Consider the following 27,885-nt stretch of genomic DNA (forward strand, 5'->3'; position numbering starts at 1 on the left):
AGTGCGGCGGTTCCTCCAGCTCACGTTGCGGTTGGGTCTTTTGCTCCGGTCAACCTGTAGAGAAGGAAACGGTGATCACAACGGTGGAAAAATAACGCAGAATGAGAATCGGGAAGGGCCTTATCGGAGGCGTTTTGTGAAATTTTTCGCGGAGGTGCCACCAGGCTTCGCCTGTGTTTTTTGACCAATTGGCCGGTCCTTTTGCTCCGATTTGGCCATGGGTGTGTTTAAAATTGAATTCCGAGGAAAAAATTTTTTTTTTTATATCCGTCCGCTTTTGATTTAGGCCGTCCATCGCGTTTGATTTGGACCATCCGATCGCGATTAAATAGAGAGTGAATTTGAACCGTCCATCACAATCTAATCTAAACCATTTGATCGCGTTCAAATTTGACTGTTCGATCGCATTTGGGGAGGGAACACATCTGAGTCGTCCGTGTGCGCGGGAACGGATCTGGACCGTTCGATTGCAGGTGCGTGGATCGCTCGCGTGGCACCATGTCAACGTTCGCTGCCACGCGGCGTGTCTTGATTCATCGGGCCTGCTGAGCGGACGTCTGACGTAGCGAAACTTCTCTAAATTGTGTTTTGACATCTGGTTTCTGATTTTTCTTTCAAAAATATCCCCAAAACCCAAGTTTTCACCCATTTTCCCCAAAATTATTTTTAATTTAATCATTCATTAATTTTATTTCAATTTTTACTCTAAATAAATAAAAAAATTTGAAAAATTATTTTATTATATTTAAAATAAAATCCTAAATTATAAAAAAACTAATTTAGGGTGTTACAACTCTCCTTCCCCCCTCTTATAAGAAATTTAGTCCCTCAAATTTGTTTTTCTCACTCTCAATCAAACAGTTGGGTATATTTGGCTCTTAAATCTGATTCTAGATTCCATGTGGCCTCTCTTGGTGTGTGATTTCGCCTCCATTAATAACATGTAATTATTCTCAAAATTTTCTAAATTATACAAATACCATATTATCAATTATTAAGTTTCAATTGCATAATAAAGAATAAAGTGAGGGATTCTTACCCAAATCAGTGTCCGACATACTAAACATTTTACTGTGGCTACTGGCGGTTTCTTGAATTTTATTCCAAAGATTAAAACACACTTCACGTCCCTGAAAATACCATATAAATTCAAAATTGGTAAAAAAAAACCATTTTCGGCCAATTTCAGGGTTTCGGTACTACAGCATCGCCGTGGTCCGGCGACAGCACCATCACTAGCGATGGTGGTTTACCTCGGTCTGGCCGTTTTCGGCCGATTTTAGCCGATTTCAGTTAGTTTTATACATATCCCTGTAAAAAAAAAAACACGTTAGGGTTCATTGATTGGTTGAAAAAAATAAAAAAATAGAAACTTATCGATGGTGAAATTTTTCAGTGCAACAACTCTGCCGGCTCACCTTCGTGGTTGAATGTTTTTCTTTAGTCAACCTTTTTTGGCACCGGCACGGTGACGGTCAGCGGTCGGTTCTCTTCTCCGGCGACTGGTTCTTCTTCTCTGGCAGCTCGGGTTTAGTTTCAGTGTCATACAAAATATTTATACCCGTCTCGCATTAATTTGGACTGTTCATCGCGTTTGATATCGACCGTCCAATCACGTTTAAATAAGAAATTAATCTAGACCGTTCATCGTGATTTGATCTCGACCGTCCAATTGCATTTAAAGAGAAAACGAATTTGGGTCATTCATCGTATTTGATCACGACCGTCCGATCGCATTTGAGGAAAGAACAGATCCGAACCGTCCACCCGCACGAAAATGCTTTTGAGTCATCCGATCGCAGGGCACGCAGATCGCCAGCGTCCTTGCCACGCAACGCACTCTGGTTCGTCGAGGCTGCTGATTAGGTGGTCCTACGTGACAAAATTTTTTTTAATTGCGTTATGACCCCCAATTTTTGATATTTCTTTTAAAAACATCATCCGAACCTAAATTTTCACCCATTTTTCTCTAAAATTGTTTTCAATTTCATTCTCAACCTATTTTTTTCTATAATTTCACATTAAATTAATATTTTTTAATATTAAAATTAATCACGAACTAAATTTTGGGCCCGAATATTACAGGATTATAATAATTCAAATAAAAATAATAATAAAGAGTTTAAGAACTTCCAACGGTTCATAAGCCAAACAGTACTCTCAAGGAGATGGTACATCTATCTAATAAAATATAATTCGCACATGAATTATTTGAATTTTACGATCTTTGTTCAATTAATCACTAAACTAAGTCTCATAATTTGAGGTAGAAAATTCAAGTACGTCCCTTATTTTGAGGGCTTGCATAAAATAGAGAGAATCAACTTCGAGGATAAACTTCATAATCCCTATATCCCACGCAAGCTTGAGGTCTTCCAGAGCCTAACAACCTCAACATCCATTGGAAAATTGTGCCCCATGTGGCGCGTAAAACCAACCATTCAAATACTTTTGGTTTTACGAATAAATTCGTTAGCTGTAGCGTTGTCAGGGTCACTGTAAGTCAACTAATCCATCTTAAACTTAAATTAATCTGTAAAATAAGTAGTCTAAATAATCTCAAAATCCTTATACTCTGACCAAAGCTAATTTAATGATCGCAAATGTAGACAGAGTCGTGAAGTTATCCTTATTACTATGAAAAAACTCGTTCCTCCTATTCTATATGAGAAAAAAATTATTCTCTATCTTATGATATAATGGTAGCTTTTACTTCTAAATGTAAATTCTAACTATCCCATCATCGAATTAGGAAAATAAATTTATAATATCAAGTAATATTATTATTATTTGTTAAAAGACAAAACAATATAATATATTAAACATTGTTAGAATTATATGTAATAATATTTTGATATATTTAATAAGTATCAAATTTTATTTTCTGAACCTTATTAACAAAAACTGAATAATATTTTAAGATGTGTTTTAAGGAAACTAGTGGGAGTAGGGGCAGGGCAAGCACCGAGCTGTTAAAAAGACAAAGTACCAGAAAACGGACAAAGAGAAGACACCTTTCGGCTTGGCGAAGTTTCGTTTCCTATACTTTCCCTCTGTTTCTTGTTTGTTTCTATCCCTCGAGAAAGTTAGGGTTTCCAAAATCTTCACTCACATTTCTCTCAGTTTCTCCACATGGGTTTCTGGGAGTACCTTCTTGATTGGCTCCGGAGGTAACCCTCTTTTCCTCTTTTCAACTCTCTGCTCCCAATTTTTTCTTCAGCTTTTCAATTTTTCCAACTTCAATATTTTGTTTATGTATGTTGGTTACTTGCTTTTCGAGATTTCAAGTATACCCAGTACTTAATTTTGACAGGAGAACAAGAAAATTGGACTGCTTAAATTTTTTTTACAGTTTTAAAGGCAAGAATTTTTTATTAGATCGTGCTATGTTACACAGGTGGTTCTTAATTTTTTATATGTTCAGAAGAACGAGACTTTGAAGTCGAACTAGAGTTTTTTGAATGATAGCTCTCGACTTTCCTTGTCAGTTTACTGTTTTTTTGCTTTTTCTTTAATAAGTCTGGAAGATTTTCATGTGTTCACAATTTGGGTGTAACGGAGGCTAAAGGTAATCTTGAAGGATGGTACCCGTGATTTCGAGTTCATGGTATTGAAAATTCCGAGCTAATTCTTGGCTTTTTCCTCATGTTTCTGGATTCCCCTAATCATATGATGTTTTCCTACTTGTTTTCTTTCCAGTATCTAGTTCTTTTTTCATTTAACCCTCAACACAATGATTTAAATCCTATTCAAGAAAAATATTTATTCAAATGGCAAAAGACCATCTTTCTTGCAAAGATGTTTGTTAATCTTGTCTGTAAGTTAATGGAGATTTGTGCATAATACCAAGGTGGGAATACACAAGGCGTTTTCCTGTGATTCCCCCAGCATAGAAGATTAGGGGAGCCATTGAGGCCCAAGATTTGTTTTCTTTCTCTTTATTTAGATGCTTCTTTTACACAAGATCATCTCCGGAAATATTGATACTACTTTGTGAATTTATGGATGTTATTTTTCATTTTTTTTGTTAATTGTATATGAATTAGACAAAAAGGATCAGGTTTTCTGTAGAGACTCATCACTATGATGGATCAATTATATGATTTTAACAATAGAAATACCTAGAGTATGTAAGCACAAGATTTCTATCCAAGTAACTAGTGTAATTTTAACTTTACTGGTAGTTTCTTTTCGACAAAGAGTCTGTATTTTTATCGTAAAAATATATGTTCTCTATAAATTTTCCGAGTTGCATGGAATTACATCTGCAGTTTGCACCTATATGTTCCTTTATCCTAGCTGCTCTCCTAGATATATCAATCATATATATATATATGTATATATGTTCATATAACTTTGTATCCTCCTGACTCTGTGTTTATCATTAGTTTTTTCAAGAAGTATCTTTGCTTTATGAAGTTGAGAATAAAAATGTGAAATTTGAGTTATTAGAGTTGTGCAATCACTTACGAAGCTATGAAATCTTTCTGCTTCTTACTCGTGCTCGTATGTCAGCTTGTTCTTTAAACAGGAAATGGAACTTTCCCTTGTGGGTCTCCAAAATGCTGGGAAGACATCTCTCGTTAATGCAATTGCTGTGAGTAAAACACCCTTTATAATATTCACTTAGAATCTATATAGCAGCATTGTCTGAATCATATTTGTGTTTGTATTTTCCAGACAGGAGGCTACAGTGAGGACATGATTCCAACTGTAGGTATCTCATACTTCAACAACCTCCAAGTTCTAATTTTATTATGATTTGAGAAGGTTGTTGCAAGGATTCTTTATTTTCTGGAAACCAGGTTGGGTTCAATATGCGGAAAGTTACAAAAGGGAACGTCACAATAAAGCTTTGGGATCTAGGAGGGCAAAGGAGGTTTCGTACAATGTGGGAGCGTTACTGTCGTGGTGTCTCTGCAATTGTGTAATGCCCTCAGTCCTGTTAAATCTTAAATTTCTCCTCTTTTTAATCAAAATGTTAACTTTTCCTCTAACCGAAATCATGTCAGTCTTTTGGTTTTCATTCATTATAAAAAAGCCGGTGCCTTTTTCAGGTGGGTCAAGAATTTTCAATGTTGAGCATATTTGAAATTTGATCGGTTTGTTGTTAACCTTTTGATGAATACAAGGCAGGTATGTTATTGATGCTGCTGATCGAGATAGTGTTCCCATATCTCGAAGTGAGTTGCATGATCTTCTGACAAAACCTTCATTAACCGGAATCCCCGTGCTCGTTCTGGGCAACAAAATTGACAAATCGGAAGCTATTTCCAAGCAAGCTTTGGTGGATCAGCTGTAAGTTCCAGCCCTTACAATTGGTTTTATTAAATTTACATGTTACCATCGAAACAAATTCCTTTCCCCACTGTCAAATATCTTAGAAGCATGTGTGTGTTTTCTTGGTTGGTTTACAGTGGCCTCGACACAATCACTGATAGAGAAGTGTGCTGTTATATGATCTCGTGTAAGGATTCTATAAACATAGATGTCGTTATTGATTGGCTTATCAAACACTCAAAATCTGCCAAATAAGCAATGGTTCAACCTTACACAAAATTTTATCTTTGCTTACGAAAGATGAAGTGGGGAACATGGCAGTTCTACCCCCCCGGGAGTTTCTTTATCTCTCTCTCATTTGGCTTCATCTGTATCATTAAAAAGTGTTTCCTAAAGAAATGGAACTCTTGAGGCTTGTTTGTCATGTATTGTTATATGTACTTCCTTTTGTTCTTTCATTGTTTCAGTTTGTCACAAACAGCCGAATAAACTTAAAACTTTTTCGGGTTTATCTCAAGGATTATAGCAGTGTACCTTATGCTTGTGATCATCCTGTTCGATTCTGTACTTTGTTAAGATTGAATATGTTTCCTATGCTGCTTTTGCTAGACGATTTTAGTGCATGATAAATGCAAATAAATGAGCTAGGGTCACCCATGAGCATTATTACCCTTGGACCATAAGCAACCGGGATATCCGAAAATCTCTTATAAAGTTAATTTCTCGACTATCGAATGCAACGTGATTTTACTTGATTTCTGTTTAAATTGTTTGCTACTCAATTATCATTTATTGATTTTTGTGGGAGTTTAAGATCATTTCACTATTCTCGCTTTCACGCCGACGTACATATTTATGGTTCAACTTTCCTAATTTCTATTCATGTTTTTAACAATGTTCAATATTGTTGCATTGTGCTCTGTATGAAATAATGGAATTGAGTAAATGATTATGTTAAAATTGTGTTCCATAATGCACTTTTTTTTTAGGTGAATGAAATTATTTGTTTGTGAAGTGCATTTTACAAGTTTAAAATTAAAAATTTATATAATGATATGATATTAATGATTTTATATAGAATAGAAAAAGCTAAAATGATATAATAAATTATTATATTATTTATATTTAGACTTTAATTCCATAATAAAAAATAGAGTGAGGAATTCTTACTCGAATCGATGTCCGAAACATTAAGTTTTCAGCTGCATCTACTGGCGGTCCCGAATTTTCTGAATTTTTCTTCAGATGTTAAACATGCTTTAAGGGCCTAGAAATATCTCAAAAAATCGAAAATCGGTGTTAAAAACATTTTCTAGCCAATTTCGAAATTCTTGCACGGCGGCACCGCCGTGCTCTAACAATGACACTGCCGGTTGCGACAACAATATGCTTGGGACTGGCCATTTTAGGTCAGTTTTGACCGATTTTATACTCATCCTTGCAAGAAAATACGTTAAAGGATCTCAGTTGACCGAAAAAAAATCGAAAAACAAAAGTTTATCGGCAGTGGAATTTTTTGGTACGGCAGCTCTGTAAGCTCACCTTTGCGGTTGGGTATTTTTCTTCGATAAACCTATGCGAAACAGAATGGTGAATACAATGGTAGAAAAATCACACGAAACAGGAATTGGGAAGGACCTCATTAGATGCGATTTTTTATTTTGTCTGCCGCAGCACCGCCGGACTTTACCCATGATTTTCAGCTCATCCATTGGTCGTTTTGGTCTAATTTAGTCATGGGGGTGTTCAAAATTAAAATTTGAGCGAATAAAATTTTTTTAACTTTTTTTGGCAGTCGGAGATGGCTCCGACGCGGCGGGGGGCGGCAGTCGACTCCCTTCTCCGACGACTGATTCTTCTTCTCCGGCGGGGGGCTAACGGCTAGGGTTAGGGTTCGATGTGAAGTGAGGTATTTATATCTATCTCTCTTTAATCTGGACCGTTCATCGTATTTGATATCGATCATCCGATCGCGTTTAAATAGAAAATGAATATGGACCATTCATTGCGATTTAATCTGGACTGTACAATCGCATTTAAAAAGGGAATGAATTTAAACCGTTCATCGCGTTTAATTACGACCGTTCGATCGCGTCTGACGAGGGAATGGATCTGGACCGTCTACACACGTGGGAACAAATCTAAATCGTCCGATCGTGGGTACGTGGATTGCCAGCGTGGCCTCCTATGTGGTACCGCGTCAGCGTGCCTTGTCACGCGGCGCACTCCGGTTTGTCGGAGCTGCTGACTGGCCGGTCTTACGTGACATATTTTTTTAAATTACGTTTTTACCATCAGTTTCTGATTTTTCTTTTAAAAACACCCATATAACCTAAATTTTCACCCATTTTTTCCAAAATTATTTTCAATTTTATCTTTCACCTATTTTTCTTAATTTTTACATTAAATAAAAATTTATAAATTAAAAAATTATATTTTATACATTATTTTAAATTTTTTTAAAATTAATTCCGGGTATTACAACATTGTCTATCTCTAATTAGACCACAAGTAGTTGCATCATGGTTGTCTTCAGTGAAATCATCTATATTAAGTTTGAACCAGCCTTCTAGATGAGTTTACGACTATACACTATGATATTTAAACTCACTCAGATTATGCATGTCATACATGCTTTAAAACTCGAGATACTGTCTATTGATCTTATGGCTAGTAAAGGATATGTACTAATATATACTTTTAAGGACCGAATCACTTCTTCCCAATATAAGAGATCGATGAGTTGGGCCCTCAATGTAACTTCAAGGCTTTTAAGGAAGGAAAAATTCCTTTCTTTGATGAATTTTTGGATCCTAAGAGTCCTATCTTGCAAATGAGTTTTAGTCTTTGTGATATATAATCACAAGTGTCCATATTTAGACCGTCACTTTGTCTATGAATTATATAATAGAGTTCCCTAATTTAGTTCACAATTATGCTAAAAGCTTGGGCCACAAATTGTTTGAAATCAAAATAGGTTTCCTAGTCAAGTTGAAAACAAAAAGGGCATGCATTATAGTTATGGAAATGATCCACTAACTTTGATTGACAATGATATAGGTAGCATTTATTAAGATTTTTCATATTATTATCTCTAAAAAAAACATTTCTTAGAAGATTGAAATAAGTTTTATCCAGACGAATTTGAGTGGACCCTTTAATGTAAAGTAAAACACGAACCCCTGAAGCTCTAATCAAACGAAAGTGCGCTGTTCCACTTAAGCGTGGAGGGTATAACTTCTCTACTTATAATTTTTGAACCCTTTTTATGATTCTTCATCATGTATATGATATTATTAAACTAAATAAGAAATAAATAGATTAATTAAAATATAAATATGTGAATCATATCAAACAGTGTAAAAGTAATCTCGATCGTATAATTCACAAATTTCAAATAATACTAGTATCCTATATATTCAATAAAATTCACAAATTCCAATGTCAAATATACTAGAAATTGAAATTCATTGCCTAACATTGTAAAGTAATCTTGATCATAGAATCCTATGCTTAATGAACTCATGTAATTTACTCAAAACAAGAATGAACTTGACATAAGAGGCTTGAACCTTAATAAAGTTCATGTATATATATATATATACACACACACATATGTGTATATATATATTTATTTATTATTAAAATAATAATATTAAAAAGATAAAAATAAATTGATTGGAGTTTAGCATTCATGCTGTGTTGGAAAGGACTCCAAGTCAATATCAACATTGAAGCAGAGAGATGGTTTCTTCTGCATGGAATTGTAAGGCACCCATTTGTTCAACCTGTGGAAATCACACCAACAATATATGAATTCTACTTAATATGTATACATATACATATATATATATTATATGTCAATAGATCTGCATTACCCAAGTAGTGTAAAATTATGAATATAATATTTAATTTTATAAATAAAATTTCATGTAAATTATAATTTTTTTAAAAAATTACCCTTTAATTTTTATCATTTCTAAGCATCATGAAATTCATGGAATTTTAAGTTATGATGCACTTTAATTTTTATTTAATATTGGATTAATTAGTGAAAATTAAAGATAATAATCGCAGCTGATGTAATAACCTGCTGGCAATCAATAAAATAATCGAAACGTGAAAGTACAAATATATATTATAATGATTAATTATAATTAATTTATAAAATCTCAATTAAAAAAGAACCGTGATGTTATATACCATATATATATATATATGTGTATATATATGTCTCGTATGTACCTGTTCTTCCGCTTGTGTAGAAAACGTTCCAGTGTGGCCTTACGAGCCTGAGGCACAGCTGCATATGTAAAATTACGTCTCAGATTTATAACATATATACATATACATACATATACATACATACGCAGTCATGCACATAATATTTGTACTACATATATATATATATATAGTAGTTAGTACTGACTTGCTCTCGAAGTCTGCTGCGATCTTGAGGTAGCAGCTGGGTTGGGATCAGGGCATTGTTTTTTGGTTTGATGTTCTTCATTTTCAGCTGGTTGTTTCTTCTTCCCAGAACCACTGTTGGCTAATTCCATAATTGCTTCCACCTGAATTTAATTTCTAACTTCTTTATTAATTAAATCTTAATTAAAAACTTAAAAAATTTGATTTACACGTGAAAAATGTGTTTATTAATATTAATTCAAGCATAAAAATTAATTAAATAAAAGTTTTTTTTACCTAAGGTAATTTTATTTTTTAAACCCAGAAAAAAGTAAATTTCAAATCAATCCATGGTGAAAGAACAGAGAGAAAATTAACCTAACCTGGTGAGGGGTAACATCTTCATAAACATACACATCATTTGCATAAAATATTGTCAACTGACCGCCTGAATTTGATGGTCTGCATATACGTAAACATGTACATGAATGTATATACATATATATATATATATATACATATATCTTAAATCATCAAGATTGAAAAGTGTGATGAACCATATACCTTAAATCATTATTTGATGTACCCAGTAATGGAACTGATTCAAACATGAATGGAAAGTTCCAAGTGGATTTCTTCTGTATAATTAAACAAAATAAACAGATATTACACATGTATTTACATGTGGGTATATACGTATGTATGTATGGATGTATGTATGAAGTAATAATGAATTACCTTGGGAATTAGAACAGGTGGAGAAGGAAGAGCGAAAGGAGGGAAAGAGGAAGGTGGAGAATTAATGGCGTCATGAAGACTTGTACGTGTTCTTTGAATTGAACTTATTTCTTCTTGGTAATTATTAGCAGGTTTTGTAAGTGTATACGCCAAATCCTTCAAGAAACCAAGCTGCCTCCCTGCATATATAGTTGCATGGACATAATATATATATATATATATATAGATGTTGCTTCAAGTTAAAGTCACCTCTAATCTCATATATATACATACATAAGCATTTGAGTACAGTCTGAAGCTTTTCCCAAATTAACCATAAGATCAAACCAAGAACAAATTAAATTTGGGAAGTTGAGGGAAAGGAAACTGAAGTTATTTGGGCTTTTATTTTTCTGTAAAAGGCAATATATACACACACATATATATATATATATATATTGCAGATTTAGAAAACAAAATTGTAAAATTATTGTTGAATATCTTATATCTATATATATATATATGTGTGTGTAAAATTAGAAAGTATTAGCACCACAGTAAGTCATATAATCAAACACTGTTATATAACTATTAATTATATATACATGTCAATAGTATATAATTTTTTTTTGAAATAAACATGTAAATAATATATAATTAATAATATCATCAAGCATTGTTAATTATTTGTATAATTTATTAATTACATGGTTATTTTTACCAATTTAATTAATTTAATTACATATATACTTTTAAGTAATATATAATTAATTTAATTAATATTAATATTGTATATTATTCTTTAATTTTTTTTTTTAATTTTACTTGTTTCAAATTATGTATTTAACTAATATAATTTAAAAAATTAATACAATTCAATTAACATACAAATATTAATGTTATATAATTAATTTAATTATTTTTGTCTGCCAATTTATAACATTATTCTTCTCACATGTTTAATAAATTAATTTAATTAATAATATATTAATTTATATTTCCACATACATATATATTTTATACAACAATAACAACAAAAAATATAAATCATTGATAAATATAAATTTTCATTAAAAAACTTATTTACAAAATTCATCCAAAAACAAAAAAAAAAATATTTACTATGATTATACTTTCCAAGAAAATATATATTTACTATACTTTCCAAGAAAATACACTCGCTGGAAACTATTACATATAATTCAACATCAAAATAAGCTCGAACCATTCATCATTTACATGGAGGTGAAGAGCAAATCATCGAGCCACAGTAATATGTATACACATACATACATAAATACATACATACATACATACATACATACATACATCCACAGAAAGACACAGAGAGAGAGAGAGAGAGAGAGAAGCAGCAGGCATATAAACGAAGGATGAACTGTACTTGAGCTAGTTAAAGGAACAGAGAATTTATAATAAAATATAAAGAACTAAAAAAGAAAAGAAGATCAAAAGGTCCTAGACAGTGTATATACATATAATATATATATTTATATATATACATACCTGAATCATTGAATGCATTTTTGTTTTTCTGATGACATGAATCTTTCCACTGCAAACCGAGAAAGCCCCTCTCCATTATTGCAGTCTCAAGAACGCAAACCCTTTTCCAGGATTTATATATAGAAGATTAGTAATACAAATAAAATTTAGGGTTATAATAATTTCTGTATGTATATGTAGATATAGATATTATATATATATGGTTATAAAGGGTAGATAGATTCATTATATATAGATGTAGTGAAGTGAAGATAACTCAGAAGCTGCTGATATTTTTTTTATAAAAAAATATACATATATTTTTTATATAACTTTTTGTGTTTCTTATTTTCTCCTCCAATCATGTAAAATAGCTTATGTTTTGTTTATAAAACGTGGGAAACTAAAAGAAGAGAAAAATACATAAATAAAAAAAATATATTATAAATTAAATTATAATAAATATCAACTTTTGAAGAGTAATTTATTAATTTGTATTAATAATTTTTAAATGCAAAATAAAAATTAATTATTTTATGAATATATTTTATATGAAAAATTAGCCTTAATTAATAGTATTTTAATTAGTTTTAAATAAGTTTATTTAATTCGTCATAAAAATATTTTTATAAATATTAAGCAGTAAATTAACGATGAGATCAATAAATAAATAAATCAATACACCAGGGGTGGGGGGTGGGGGGACCCACCTACACTTCTTATCTTAAAATTTTTGTGGTCCAGAAGGATTTATTAAATTCATGCACGTGAAATTAATGTCGTATTCAAATTTCTATTTTTAATTGGGACACCGGGCTTCCCAATTATTATATATGAAATAATATCTCTATTCTTATGAATATTAGCATTCTAATTTAAAATATTTTGATTAATTTTGTAACACCCGGGTCCGAATATTTGGTCCGTTGTAATTTTACAATTAACAAAATAATATACTAAAATAATTTAATTTTTATTCTATTTTAATTTTGTAAAATTTTTGAGAAAAATAGATTTATGGATGAAATTGAATATAATTTAGAAAAAAAAGAGAAATTGTGAATAAGATGAGATGCTTTTGAAAGAAAAATTTAAAACAAGAGGTAAAATTGCAAAAAAAAAAAAAAAAAAATTCGACCATGTGAGACGGCCACGTCAGCAGCAACGCCGAGTCAGAATGCGTCATGTGACAGACACGCTGACATTGGTTCTACACGGGCGATCTGCGTGCCTGGGCGATTCAACGGTCCAAATTGCATCCCGCACGCATGAACAGTTCAGATCTGTTCGCACACATGATCGGCCTAAACATGCAATGATCGGACGGTTCTCCTCACTCCATGTCGACTCGAACGGACGGTCTGGATCAAATGGATATGAGTATTTAAACTTTTCTTCACAGGAAACTAAAACCCTAGCCGACAGATGGGTGACTGGAGAAGAAGAAGAAGGGTAGTCGGGAAGGGAACCAGATGCCGTAGAAGGAGATCAGCCACCGTCGTCACCGTACTAGAGCTAGCACCGATGCCAAAAAAGTAAAATTTTCCTCTCATCTGTTCAGAATTTAATCCCGAATCTCTCTATGCCTATATCAGAGCTGAAAAGCCGACGACTGAGTTGGAAAATACAAGGGAAGCCCGGCCGAGCTGCTGCGGCTGAAATATAAAACTCCCTCCAATGAGCCTCTTCCCGTTTTCAACATCCCATAATTTTTTTATTATTGTGTTCCTCGTTTCATTTTGATGTAGGTTAGCTGAGGAAACACCTCGACTGCAAAGGAGGAATGGTATAGCCACCATATCCGAAGACCCGATAGGGTTTCAGTTTTTACCTTTTTAGGCAAACAAAGACCCTTTAATTTGGTTTTTCGCAAGTTTTAATGCAAAATCAGCTAAAACCTGCCTAAACCTTAGCCACCAGCCCCCCACCGGAGAAGAAAAATCATTCGCCGGAGAAGGGAGCCGACCGCCACCCGCCGTCGTGTCAAAGCCACATTCGACTACCAAAAAAGGTAAAAGTTCTCCTATTCACTCGAAATTTAATTTTAAACACTCTCCATGGCCAAATTGGAGTAAAAAAAACGGCGGATGAGCTGAAAACTATGAGTAAAGCCCGACGGCACCGCAGCAGGAAAAACTAAAAATCACCTCCGATGAGCCCCTTTCCGTTTCTCATTTCATGCGATTTTTCCACCATTGTGTTCATCATTCTATTTTCTATAAGTTGACAAAAAAAAAGTCCAACCGTGAAGGTGAGCCAGCTGAGCCGCCGAATCGAAAAATCTTGTCATCGGTAAATCTTTGGTTTTCGACTTTGTTCGGTCAATCGATGCCCTTTAACGTATTTTTTGCAGAGATAGGTATAATACTGGCTGAAACCGACCAAAACTAGCCAAAAATGGCCAATCCAAGGCAAACCACCATTGCGGGTAGCAGTGCCGTCGTGGGAGCTCAGCGATGTTGCCATGTCGAAATTCCAAAATTAGCTGGAAAAGATTTTTAGCATCGATTTTAGGTTTTTTAGGGTATTTTTAGGTATGTGAAGCGTGTTTTTACCTATGCAGGAAAATTTAAAAAATTCGGGGACCGCCAGTATGCGCAGTAGAATGTTTAGTATTTCAAACACTAATTCGGGTAGGAATCCATCACCTTATTCTTTGTTATGGAATTGAAGTCTAATTATCAATAATACGGTATTTTGTGTAATTTAGAAAGTCTTGAGAATTAATTATAGATTATTAATGAAGACAGAACTGGTTATTTATTATTTTTATTATATTTAACCGATTATTTAATTCATACCGGTAAAATGATTCAGTTGTATTTTCTTAATGCACGTATTATTTGTCTTGCGTTGATTTAAGGTTAAATTGTGAAACTGAAAATTAAAGATAAACATAAAATTGATTGGTTAAGTAAATGAATGAATGGTAACCTTACTAAATATCTTGAGAGATGGTGGATGCACTGGGGACATAAGAAACCCTACCGTGAACGTCGCTTCATACCGAACGGGGTATCGAGAATTAGTATTTTTGGCGCTCATACAGGACGGGGTATGAGGACGGCCCGTTTCACCCTTACACCGGACGGAGTATTGAGGGATAGTATTTTTGGTGCTCATACCAGACGGGGTATGGGGACGACCGATTAGTTTACAAGGTTGGATGTTAGTTCACGCGTAGTGGAACATCCCTATGGACTCTTATGGGTACTAATAGGCAAATAAAAAGGAAAAATTGTTATTCTTACTTACTTAAATATGATATTATGATGTTGTTGACCTATTGTCTCTATAGATCAGTTTTAGAAATCTCGCAACAGTAAGTATGCAATAAATGGTTTTACGTATGATAAATGAATTTACTTAAATTAAGAGCTCAATTGATTGTTTTTATGATTTTTACCACCATTCATTTTATATATCAGTAAGTAGTGTGATATTCTTACTAAACTAGTGTAGCTCACCACTTCATTAACTATTTCATATCAAGATGACCAAAACGCAGATCTCGATCAATAAGAGAGTTATGAATAGTTCACCACCTAAACTCCTTCAAAAGTTAGTGAAGGTCGTTCTAAGATGTTAGTTGTTTATCTTTCGTTTATTTCTTTGATTTTCTTTTGTTTATTTAGAATAGACATTCATGTAATCTTATTGGACATTATAAATTATTGTGTAAGAAATGTAAACCCTAAACTCTATTGTTTTGCTTCCGTATGCAATTCATGTCTTTATCTTCTTTTCAGTTTTGGGCATTACAGCCTCTTGCGCACTGAAGCCACTTTCGATCACAAAAAAAGGTAAAAATTCTCTCCTATGCTCATAATTCGATTTCGAACACCCCATATGGCCATATCAGAGCAAAATAAATGGTGGGTGAGCTGAAAACTACGAGCAAAGTCCGACAGCGCTGCCACAGGTAAAAAATTGCAACTGCCTCCGATGAGTCCCTTTCCGATTCTCATTTTGTGTGATTTTTTCACAGTTATGTTCACCGTTCTGTTTTCTATAGGTTAATCGAAGGAAAATATCTAGCCACGAAGGTGAGCCGGCAGAGCCGCCACACCAAAAAATTTCACTATCGATAGGTTTCTATTTTTTGATTTTTTTGGGCCAACTGAGACCCCCTAATGTGTTTTCTCGCATGGATGGGTATAAAACCGGCCAAAAAGGCTAAAATTGACCGAAAACGCCTAGACTGAGGCAAATTGCTGCCATGGGTGGCTGTGCCGTCACCAGAGCACAACAGTGTCACCATGTGGAACCCCAAAATTGTCCATAAAAGGGTTTTTAACACTAATTTTAGATTTTTAGGTATTTTTAAGTACGTAAAGCGTGTTTTAATCTCTGTATAAAAATTTAAGAAACCTAGAGACCCCTAGTAGGCGTAGTAGAAGTTCAATGTTTTAGACACTGATTCGGGTAAGAATCTCTCACCTTATTTCCTGTTATAAAATTAAAGTTTAATTATCAATAATACGGTATTTTACGTAATTTAAAAATTTTCGAGAATTAATTAAAGGTTACTAATAGAGGCAGAACCGGTTATTTATTACTGTTGGTCATGTTTTAACTAATTGTTTTATTTTACAGTTTTAAATGCATGATAATAGATTGAAATTGGTAACATGATTTAATTGTGTTACCTTGATGCATGTATTGCTTGTCTTACGTGATTTACGGTTAAATTGTGAAGTTGAAAATTAAAATGTACACGAAAAATTAATTGGTTAAGTGAATGAGTGAATAGTTATCTTACTGGATATCGTAGGAGATAATGGACGAATCGGGTACATAGGGAACCCTATTGTGAACGTTACCTCATACTAGACGGAGTATCGAGGAATGGTATCTTTAGCACTCATACCTTAGTGAGCATGGGGACGACTCGATTCACTCTCATATCGGACATGATATTGAGGGATAGTACTTTTGGCGCTCATACTGGATGGAGTATGGCGACGGTCGGTTAGTTGACAAGATTTGATATGGGTTCACGCGTAGTGGGACATTCCTATGAAGCCCTAGGGATACTAGTAAGCAAAAAAAAAAAGGAAAAGTTATTGTTCTAGCCATTTGAATATGACATTATGATGTTGTCTGTATTATTATCTTTATAGGTCGATTTTAAAAATCTTGCTACAGTAAGTATGCAATAAATGATTTTATTTATAACAAATGAATTTATTTAAATTAAAAGCTCAATTGGTTGTTTTTATGATTTTTACCAACCTTCATTTTTGTATCGGTGAGTAGTATGATATTCTTATTGGATTAGTATAGTTTACTCTTTCATTTACCATTTCAGATCAAGAGGACCAAGATCCAGATCCCGATCAATAAGGGAGTTGTGAATAATTCATCATCCGGACTCCCTTCAAAAGCTAGTGAAGGTCGTCGTAAGATGTCTAATAATTTATTTTTTATTTATTTCTTTAATTTTTCGTTTGTTCTTTTAGAATGATCATTTCCGTAGCCCTATTGGGTATTTTAAATTATTGTGTAAGGAATATAAATCCTAACTCTATCATTTTGCTTCCGCATTTAATTTATGATTTATTTCTTTTTAAATTCCAGACCTTTACATGAGAGATATGATAAAGGTGGGGTTGATTAAGAAGGGTATGGGTGTAGCGTAAAGATTACCGAAATAGTGTCGAGTTGGTAAAGTGTTGTAGTTAAAACAAAGGGGGTAGAGTGCGAACGAGGGGCTAACGGAAAGGGGGTTAGGTGGGATTAGGAGGGAATAGTGTTATTATTTAATAGTTATCTGAGGGAGAAAAACAGAATGATCGAAATAAGGAAAATGATAGTAATGAGGGAGGTCATTTAATTATCATTCATTAGTTTTAGTTTCAAATTTAATCTTATTGGGTTATACATACTCATTACTCTCATTTTCTATGTTTTGAGGCGAGAACCGAAAATGGAGAACTTAGCAACGGAGCACCGGGCTTAAAAGTAGCAGGATGTTCTCAACCATGATGAGACATAGTAGTACACTTACAGCATTAGAATAATATTGGAACTTCTATGTGTATGGTGATAGTTGAATAGTTTCTTTGATTATAGAGTTATTCATTGTACGAGAAGTGATTTCTTTTTAAATTAATAGATAAATGTGATTTGGTTGGAGAATTATAAATATCTTGTTTGGGGTGGAAGAATGAATAGTGTATAATTTTATAGTAGAAACTGTTTAGGGGTGTCATAAATTTAGAAAATAAATATTTTATAAGTATGTTTTACCATATTTAACGAGTCAAAAAATAATTTGATTTACTAAAATTGGTAATCAGAATCTTATACTTTAATTTTCTGATATTAAAAAAAACACATAGAAAGTTGGAATAGTTGATTCATACATATAAATCTTTAGTGATTAATGCATATTTGGATCCCGACTACTTCACATAATAAATAAAGACGAATTAAAACTACATTTAGAGAAATTCTTATATGCTCTCATATACAATTGACCCAAATAAGCTATTTTCTCAAACCATATCATATTTAGTAAATTTTGCACAACTTGAGACCTACTTTTAATAATAATTTAATCAAGTATAAATATTTGATAGTTAAATTCATTAAATTTAAAATTTTAGGAGGGTAATGGAATTTTTTGATAAGATTTTTAAATAACAAATACATAATTTTTTTAGTTAAATTCATTTAGTTATTAATATATAAATAGTTTTTAATATAATTAGCAAATTTTTAGTTATATAAGTTATGGTTTTTTTTGTCATTTGATTTATTATATGATAATAAATCCAAAAATTGTTTACATACATTTTAGATTGATTATCTAATTTAAATAAATAAATAAATGGATTGAATACTTCCGGTTTTAGTTTTATCTTTTCAGAAAAGGTGATGGGAAATTGTGGACCCTCCGATGGAGTCGTCGGTATCTCTTGTCCGCATCAATCACCGACAGATTTTTCTTGTTATTTTTTTTCTTCTGTCACTTCACTTTCCATCTGAGCGCGTGTTCGGCACTCTCGAAATTCTTAAAAAGATATTTTATTTTTCCAGTAAAAATTTCTTAAACAAAAATCGTAATATTTAAACTGAAAAATAGGGAAAAAAAAAGAAAAAAAAATTAAAATATTTTATTTTATAAAAAAGAAAATAATTATTTGAAAATAAATAGTGAATATTATTTTTTATTAATAAAATAACAAGTTAATTAATAAATAAATAATAAAAAATTAGAAATTCGTAAATAAAAAGAAAAGAAATAACGATTCATCGTGTCACTATTTCTCTCTATTTCAATTAATTCAAACATGTTATAAATGAATTTTAAAAAGTTATATATTTTTTTTATATAAATATACAATATTATAAAAAATATTAGAGATAAGAACACAACGGGTCCATTACGACTTTTAACTAAACTCGAATTCAATCCATCCTCTTTGAAGAATAAATGCAAATTCGTTTTTATAAAGGTAAAAATATTTTTTTTAAAAAAAAAATAGATCATATTAACATATATTTATTATTTTATTATATTAATATAAATATACTTATATTTATATGAAAGAAAATTTTAAAATATATTTAATAATATGTAATAATTTATCTATACATATATTTACTAATATTAATGTATTATTTTTATTGATTAAAAATATATTTCTTAATATTATAATAATATGATTAATTATATTTACTAATATAAATATAAATATATGTATAATAATAAAAAAAATTAAATATATATAATTAGGTCGAGTTTAGATAAAATCTTCACAATAAAGGAAAACAAGTTTATGCGTTAACTTAATTTTTAATCTTCATAACTATTTTTACAATTATAACTCTAGAGATCAAATTTACATAAAATAAACATGTTCTTATAAATTTAATAAATATAGTTGTATCTCGTACATAATATTTATTATTCCGAGTCATTATATCAAGAATAATATTTTATAATATAATAATAAAATTATTTAAAAATTCGAGGATATAATAACATAAGAACTCTCACCTTATAATCATACATACCCACAAAGATACTCGACTTTTTTAAGATATTAATCTCGTTAGGAAATTGATATTTACAACTCTAATCTCACAAAATATTAATATGACACGATCATTTCATAATATTATTATGTATTAATTTTATCGTACAAACACTTTATGTTAGAGATGATACTAATTTCATCATGCATATATCTTCGATCCTCTGTAACACCCAAGTGTTTTTTTTTTCTTATTTTATCTTATTATTTTTATTTTTATTTATTTAATTTTTTTAGATTTTTATTTAATTTAATTTAATGAAAATAAAAATAATAATAATGATAAAATTGGGTTAAAATATTATTTGTATTTAATTGAAATTGATTTTAGAAAAAATGGGTGAAAATTTAGATTCTGGGGGCGTTTTTGAAAAGAAAATCAGAAATCGGGGGGTCAAAATGCAATTTAAAAAAGTTGTGCCACGTCAATAGCCCGGTCAGCAGCCCCGGCCAACCAGGACACGCCGCGTGGCAAGAAAACGCAGACACGAGATGGGCCACGTGGGCGATCTGCGTGCGCGCGATTGGACGGCCCAGATTCGTTCCCGCACGCACTGACGGCCCATATTCACGCGTACGGACGGCCCAGATTTCATCGCGTACAGACGACCCAGATTTAATTCTAATTAAATCGCGATCGGACTATCTAGATTTAATCTTGATGGACGGTCATTTTTTTTTTCTACCCACTTTTACTTCCGTGGCGGTGAGATAGTGTGATGTTTTTACTGGGCTGGTGTAGCTCATTCTTTATTTAACCATTTCATATCAGGAAGACGTTGTTCCCGAGCCCGTTCCGCAGGATGACGGCGAATGGGACGCCTAAAGACTTCAGAGTTATATTTATAGTTCTTATTTCGAGTATTTCTTTTAGTTAGTTTGTTCTTTCATGTTTTGAGTACGTTTTGGTTATTGTGTAAGGGATGTTAATCAAATTTTTATTACGCTTCCGCACTTAAAATTTTTAATAGATACATTTCATTTAAATTTTCGAGCCCGTTACATCCTCTATATATACGAATCTCGTCACACTCTTACTCCTATAAAATATTAATCTTATCATAGAAGCATTTCCAAAATACTCCTTACCCTAAAGAAAATAGATTTTATTTTCAATTTATAGTCTATTGAGTCACAATTACAACATTTTTCAATCACCAATACAACATATTTATAACATATATAAATATATGTAAACCATAAGTAGAGGTGGAGGATAAAATTTTTGTACGTGGTGCTTATATATCACCCAAAATCCTCATGATGTGTGTATAGATATATATACATTATTCGCACGATAGGTGCATAAGTTATCATCCCAATTAAACCATCCATTGTGTTTGATTTATGGCTATATATACATACAATCTTTATACATACATGTACAAATTATAGTGTTTGATTAAGAAAAAAAAAGAAAAAAAAGTAATATGTAATTTTGATCCTCTTCTTCTTGATAGTGTTGAATTTTGGGCTTTTTCACGTGGGCCCAACTATACGGGATAGGCCCAAAAACTTGGATAAACCCAACAAAAAGACATAAGTGAAAGCTCTTTCTCTCAAGCACACACATATACATATACATATAAATATACATATACATATATATAGAGATAAATAAACTTGGCCTATTTTGTTTTTTTTTGTTTGTTTTGTTTTTACATAATTTTGAATCAAAATATTCTTCCTAAAAATTACGAAATTCTTATTGACTAATAGTCTTTAGTTATTTTATCAACTGCTTATTGTTAATTTATGTAAATAAATTAATTAAAAAATACACTAATCCATTTTTACCTATTTTTCTAAGAGTATTTACACTTTGTCTATATATATATATATATATACACACACACGATTGTATTTTTCCTTTTTTTTTTAAATTTTTTTTCCAAGCAATTAAAGATTTTATACATTTGAAATCAGCTTTCCAAGTTAAAAGCTTTGTTTCAACAAATTAAAATTATGGCAGAAGCAAAACCCACAACAAGAATACTAAAATTTCTACCTGCTTTTAATACTTCAGTTTCAACAAATCAAGGTTGTACCACAAGCCAAAACGTCAAATAATTACATTATACTAATATTTATATTATTATAATTTTATAATTATCAACCTATATTGAAACGACCACGAAAACTCTAAATGTGATAAATTATAAATTTAGTATAGAAGCGAAATAATAAATTAGGGTTTATATTTATTAAACAATAACTGAAAGTACTAAATAGAGGTTACGAGAATAATTATTTTAAAAGAACAACTAATAACTAAAGAAATAAATTAAAAGTAAACAAACAAAATGTTCTACTCGCAATCCTCTTGTGGATTGGGCTCTGAATCCTGGTGCTCTTGATCTGAAATAGTTAATGAAAGAGTGAGCTACACTAACCCAGTAAGAATATCATACTACTCACCGATATAGAAATGAATGTTGGTAGAAATTATAAAAGCAATTAATGGATATTTTAATTTAAGTAAATTCGTTTATTATAAATAAAATCATTTACCGCATACTTACCGTAACAAGATTTTCAAAAACAACCTATAGGGTCAATAACATAACACATATCATAATTTCATACACAATTAGTCCGAACAACAACTTTTTCTTTTTTCAGCCTACTAGAATCCATGGGGGTTTATAGAGATATCCTCACTACGCGTCAATCCTCTTTTTACATTTTACATTTTACAATTAACAGACTGTCCCCATACCTTGTCCGGTATGAGCACCAAAAGATATCAACCTTCAATACCCCGTCTATCAGGCAATCGGTTAAACATAGCAAACAACAGTAAATAACCGGTTCCGCCTCTATTAGTAACCTGTAATTAATTATGAATATTTTGAGTTTTACAAAATATTATATTATTTAAAATTACACTTCAATTCCATAACAAGGAATAAAGTGAAGGATTCTTACTCAAAATAATATTCAAAATGCTAAACTTTTGACTGCACCTACAGGCGGTCCTTGAGTATCCTGAATTTTCCTTTGCGGATTAAAACGCGCTTCAAGTATATAGAAATATTCTAAAAAATAAAAAAATCAGTGTTAGGAACCCTTTTTAGCCAATTTCGAGATTCCGACACGGCAGCGCCTTTGTGCTCCGGCGTCAGCACCGCCGCTTGCGGCGGCAGTTTGCCTCGGGTTGGCTATTTTCAACCGTTTTCGATCGAATTCGGTCGGTTTTGTACCAATCCCTGCGAGAAAACACATTAAGGGAGTTCGGTTGGTCAAAAAATCGAAACTTACCGGCGGTGGGGTTCTCCGGTGCGGCGGCTCCACTAGCTTACCTCGCAATTGAGTGTTTTACTTCGATCAACCTATAGAAAAGGAAACGGTGATTTAGTCATGGGGGTGTTTAAAATCGAATTTCAATTAAAGAAAATTTTTTTTTACCTCTTTTGGAAATCAGAAGTGGCTCCGGCGCCACGACGGCAGTGGCGGCGGCTTCCTTCCCGGCAGCTAGGTCTTCTTCTCCGGCGGGGTGGGGGGGGTGTAACACCCCGTTTTTTTTTTCTTAACGGTGTACGATAAAGCAATCATACAACACAATACCGAAATCCATATTATTCCAACCATGCACAAGAGAAATTTGTCCACCTTCCATGTTCCAAATCAATTGTACATACATCTCCACCTCTACAACACATAGTAATACAATATCAAACATTCCTAGATATTCAATATCCAGACTAAACCATCCTTTCAAACTACTTTAAATCACAAACAAAACTTGTGCCCTATGGCACTACCGACGGGGCTCCGTTACCAGTCGCTCGGATCCCAATTCCGTCCTTACTCCACCTGTGAATGATGAGAAGTGAGTTCACATAACTCAATACGATAAAAATCAAGTTGTAAGTGTAATATGCAGTGACAAGAATTTCCAGAAATGTCTATATGCATTTATCCTACCCAACCCCAAACAACTCATAACCCTCTCCCTACACTAATTATCAAGGTCCTATTCCAAGGAAATAGCACGGCCAAACAACCCCACCCACCCAACAATCATCCATTAACTCCCGTCACCAACATCGGCGACTCATACACTCTTCCCCCATCTCCCGACCTCACGAGGCCACACACACACACACCCAACCACCTTCATTCCACGTCACCAATATCGGCGACTCATACCCATATCTCCACCTCTCGACCTAATAGGCCACGCACACACCCACACACCATTATTCCGCGTCACCAACATCGGCGACTCACACTCACGCCTCCACCTCTCGACCTAAAGAGGCCACACACACACACAAATACCATCGTCTCGCGTCACCAACATCAGCGACTCATACTCACTCCTCCACCTCACGACCTAAAGAGGCCACACACACACACAAATACCATCGTCTCGCGTCACTAACATCGGCGACTCATACTCACTCCTCCACCTCTCGACCTAAAGAGGCCACACACACACACAAATACCATCGTCTCGCGTCACCAACATCGGCGACTCATACTCACTCCTCCATCTCTCGACCTCGTTGGGCCACGCACACACACAAACATTTCCACCTCCCGTCACCACCATCCGTGACTCATGCACCCTTCTACCCCTCTCGGCCTTGCTAGGCCACACTCACATACATATCCTCCCTGCTCCACCAACATCGGCAACTCAACCCGCCCCTACCAACGGCCTCCAAATCTCCCCTCCCAAACCGCATGCTCCCATCTCCCCTTATACCATGCTAGTCCCAAGCGTTCTAACTTGCTAACTCCTACTGACCACCTTACTCCCCTTCTCCCATCCAATCCCCCTCAAATCCTGTTTCCTAGTCCCCACTGCCGTACCTTCCAGCTCCCTTCCCTCTCCCACTACCCCCTACCCGCTACCTCCCCCATCCTCCTGCCTCCTCCTGGTTCCTATACACTTTTGCCTACCTAGGGCGATTAACCTCTCAGCTTGCACTATTTCACGCCACATACACGCCCTCACCACCGTGCATTTCGAGGAAACACATCATCGCCTATTAGCGGCTCCCTCCACATCCCCACCCACGCACACACCACGCACACACCTCTTTTGTCCTCTCGAGTTTTTATCCCACCCGCGCCCCCTAGATTGTTCTCTCACATCCTCCTCACTCTGTTCTACCCGCACCACCCCCATCCTTCCCCACGGCTCCCCACACGCCTCCAACACCGCCATACTTTCCATTCCTTCCCCGATCACCTCCGTGAGCGCGCGGGACAACCCCACGCTTACGGCCTACCTTCACTGCTCCACTCCGTCGCGCCATTGCCGACGCCGCAACCTGCAACAAAATTCTCTACACACACACACCACACCAAACAGCTCAAATTTTCACCGTACCTCCCGTTTCCATCTTCCTTCTTCCTGCCGGTCGCGTCGTCCGTCCACGGCCTCCTTCCCTCTCCCTTCTCGCTCCCCTCCGCCCCGACTCTCTCCTCTCTCCTTCTGGAACTTTCCTCTTCTTCTTCGTCTCCGCTGTCCTCCTTCCCTCCTTTTCTCTTTTTCTCTTTTTCCTTTTCTTTCTTTTTTTTTTCTTTTCTCCTTTTTCCTTCTCCCTTTCCCGACCTCCTTTTATACTCTGCCAGCCTACCCCAAAACGACGTCGTTTTCCTACATCCCAAAACGACGTCGTTTTCCTTTCTTTCAAAACGACATCGTTTTTCCCCTCTCTAAAACGACGTCGTTTTTATTATTATTATTATTATTATTTTCTTTCTATTCTTTCTATTTTCTAGTCCTTACAACACTTCCCCCCTAAAAAAAAAATTTGGTCCCTCAAATTTTGTTACCTTACCTCCAAACAATTCTGGATAATTCCGTCTCATCTCGTCTTCCCGTTCCCAGGTTGCCTCTTCCTTGGCATGATGTCTCCACTGTATCTTCACCATAGGTATCACCCTGCTCCTCAACTTCCTTTCTTGTCGTTCGAGAACTTGGATTGGCTCCTCCTCATAAGACAAGTCCTTCTCCAATGGCAACGATTCATACCTTAGAATATGGTTGGGATCCGGACGGTATTTTCGTAGTAGTGATACGTGAAATACGTTGTGAACCCCACTGTACTGAGGAGGAAGCGCTACCATATACGCAACCACCCCCACTTTTTCCAAAATCTCAAACGGCCCTATGAACCGGGGACTTAATTTCCCTTTCTTTCCAAACCTCAATAACCCTTTCATGGGAGAAACTTTCAGGAACACATGATCCCCTACTTCAAAGCTTAACTCTCTCCTACGATTGTCTGCGTACCCCTTCTGTCTACTCTGGGCAGCTTGTAAATTATGTCGTATCATCCGCACCTTAGCTGTGGTTTCCTCTACCATCTCCGGCCCCAACAACTGTCCTTCCCCCACCTCGCTCCAACACACCGGCGACCTACAGGGTCGACCATACAGAGCTTCATAAGGAGTCATGCCGATACTGGTGTGATAACTATTATTGTATGCAAATTCTATTAAGGGTAGTATGTCTTCCCAATCTCCTCCCGTGTCGATGACACAGGCTCTCAACATATCCTCCAACACTTGTATCGTCCTCTCCGTTTGTCCGTCCGTTTGTGGGTGAAAAGCTGTGCTGAAGCTCAATTTAGTACCCAAAGCCTGTTGCAACCCTCTCCAAAATCTGGAAGTAAATCGGGGATCCCGGTCGGAGACAATTGTCACAGGAATGCCGTGTAATCTCACTACCTCTCTGATATACAGTCTCGCTAACCGTTCTACTGGATCGGTCACTTTCATTGCCAAGAAGTGGGAAGATTTAGTTAGACGATCAACCACCACCCAAATACTATCATGTTTCTTACGATTACCTGGCAACCCGGTCACAAAGTCCATAGAGACATGTTCCCACTTCCACTCGGGTATAGGTAGGGGTTGTAACAACCCCCCAGGCCGCTGGTGTTCCGCCTTGACTTGTTGGCATACCAAACACTTTAACACATACTCGGCCACATCCCTCTTCATGCCCCTCCACCAGAAGCTCTTCTGCAAATTTTTGTTCATCTTAGTACTTCCCGGGTGTATAGCAAGTTTGGTGTCATGAGCCTCACTGAGTATCTCTTCTCTGAGTGTACAATCACTGGGAACGCACACTCTGGTTTGAAATCTGAGTATCCCATCGTTCCCCAACCCAAAATCTCCCACTGTACCCTGTTCCACTCCCTCCCGGATCCTCTGTATCTCAGTGTCCCCCAATTGTCCCTCTCTTATTTTCTGAACCAAAGTAGGTTGTGCCCTCAAACTAGCCACATATCTGCCATTGTTCCCCTCTTGAATATCCAATCGTTGCATGGCTTCCCGTATACCCCACTCCGACACCATCAAATGAGATAACACCCCAGTACTCTTACGGCTGAGTGCATCTGCCACGACGTTTCCCCGTCCCGGGTAGTACTTAATTCTGCAGTCAAAATCTTTCAACAGATCCATCCATCTCCTCTGTCGCATATTCAATTCCCGCTGCGTGAACAAGTACTGTAAACTTTTATGATCTGTGTAAATTTCAAGTGTTTCCCCGTATAAGTAATGTCGCCACAGTTTTAAAGCATAGACCACTGCAGCTAGTTCCAAATCGTGTGTCGGATAGTTCTTTTCATGTGTCCTCAATTATCGCGACCCGTACGCTATAACCTTCCCTTGTTGCATTAATACACAGCCTAACCCAACATGAGATGCATCGCTATATACTGCAAAATTACCCTCCCCCGATGGGATGGCCAATATTGGCGTAGTAGTCAGTCTATGTTTCAATTCCTGAAAGCTACTCTCACACCTTTCATCCCATTCGAACTTCACATTCTTCTTTGTCAGCTTGGTAAGAGGTGCTGCAATACTAGAAAACCCCCGCACAAACCGACGGTAATATCCTGCTAAGCCCAGAAAACTCCTGATCTCGGTGACAGTCTTTGGTCTTTCCCACTTTACCACCGCT

At 34.8% G+C, this 27,885-nt stretch overlaps 2 protein-coding genes across 3 annotated transcripts; one reads left to right on the forward strand and one right to left on the reverse strand.

Annotated features, from left to right (window-relative positions):
* Positions 1-2,930: 2,930 nt before the first annotated feature.
* On the forward strand, positions 2,931-5,830 carry ARLA1A (ADP-ribosylation factor-like A1A). Of its 2 annotated transcripts, none has more exons than XM_022035715.2 (6): positions 2,931-3,170; positions 4,516-4,597; positions 4,681-4,713; positions 4,806-4,927; positions 5,137-5,298; positions 5,418-5,830. In XM_022035715.2, the coding sequence occupies exons 1-6, from the start codon at positions 3,133-3,135 to the stop codon at positions 5,533-5,535; spliced, it is 555 nt and encodes a 184-aa protein (XP_021891407.1). In that variant the 5' UTR covers positions 2,931-3,132; the 3' UTR covers positions 5,536-5,830. The 2 variants fall into 2 exon arrangements, with proteins under 2 accessions (XP_021891407.1, XP_088069062.1); XM_088212936.1 differs by lacking the exon at positions 2,931-3,170 and adding an exon at positions 3,281-3,607.
* A 2,910-nt stretch (positions 5,831-8,740) lies between these two features.
* LOC110809768 (protein TIFY 7-like) lies at positions 8,741-12,128 on the reverse strand. Its single transcript, XM_022035690.2, has 7 exons — positions 11,929-12,128; positions 10,426-10,604; positions 10,252-10,325; positions 10,071-10,149; positions 9,710-9,851; positions 9,526-9,583; positions 8,741-9,068 (listed from the first exon to the last, which is right to left on the reverse strand). The coding sequence occupies exons 1-7, from the start codon at positions 12,002-12,004 to the stop codon at positions 8,966-8,968; spliced, it is 711 nt and encodes a 236-aa protein (XP_021891382.2). The 5' UTR covers positions 12,005-12,128; the 3' UTR covers positions 8,741-8,965.
* Between the last annotated feature and the right edge of the window lie 15,757 nt (positions 12,129-27,885).

This window comes from Carica papaya, chromosome 1 (assembly GCF_054855325.1).
Source record: "Carica papaya isolate Zhongbai chromosome 1, ASM5485532v1, whole genome shotgun sequence".
NCBI lineage: Eukaryota > Viridiplantae > Streptophyta > Magnoliopsida > Brassicales > Caricaceae > Carica > Carica papaya.

Coding starts and splice junctions, on each gene's coding strand:
- ARLA1A (XM_022035715.2), top strand. CDS start 3,133: ATGGGTTTCTGGGAGTACCTTCTTGATTGGCTCCGGAG. Junction 4,714..4,805: donor GTGAGGACATGATTCCAACT/GTAGGTATCTCA, acceptor TCTGGAAACCAG/GTTGGGTTCAATATGCGGAA. Junction 5,299..5,417: donor CAAGCTTTGGTGGATCAGCT/GTAAGTTCCAGC, acceptor GTTGGTTTACAG/TGGCCTCGACACAATCACTG.
- LOC110809768 (XM_022035690.2), bottom strand. CDS start 12,004: ATGGAGAGGGGCTTTCTCGGTTTGCAGTGGAAAGATTCATGTCATCAG. Junction 10,605..11,928: donor AAATGCATTCAATGATTCAG/GTATGTATATAT, acceptor CTATATATGCAG/GGAGGCAGCTTGGTTTCTTG. Junction 9,584..9,709: donor GCAGCAGACTTCGAGAGCAA/GTCAGTACTAAC, acceptor TTACATATGCAG/CTGTGCCTCAGGCTCGTAAG.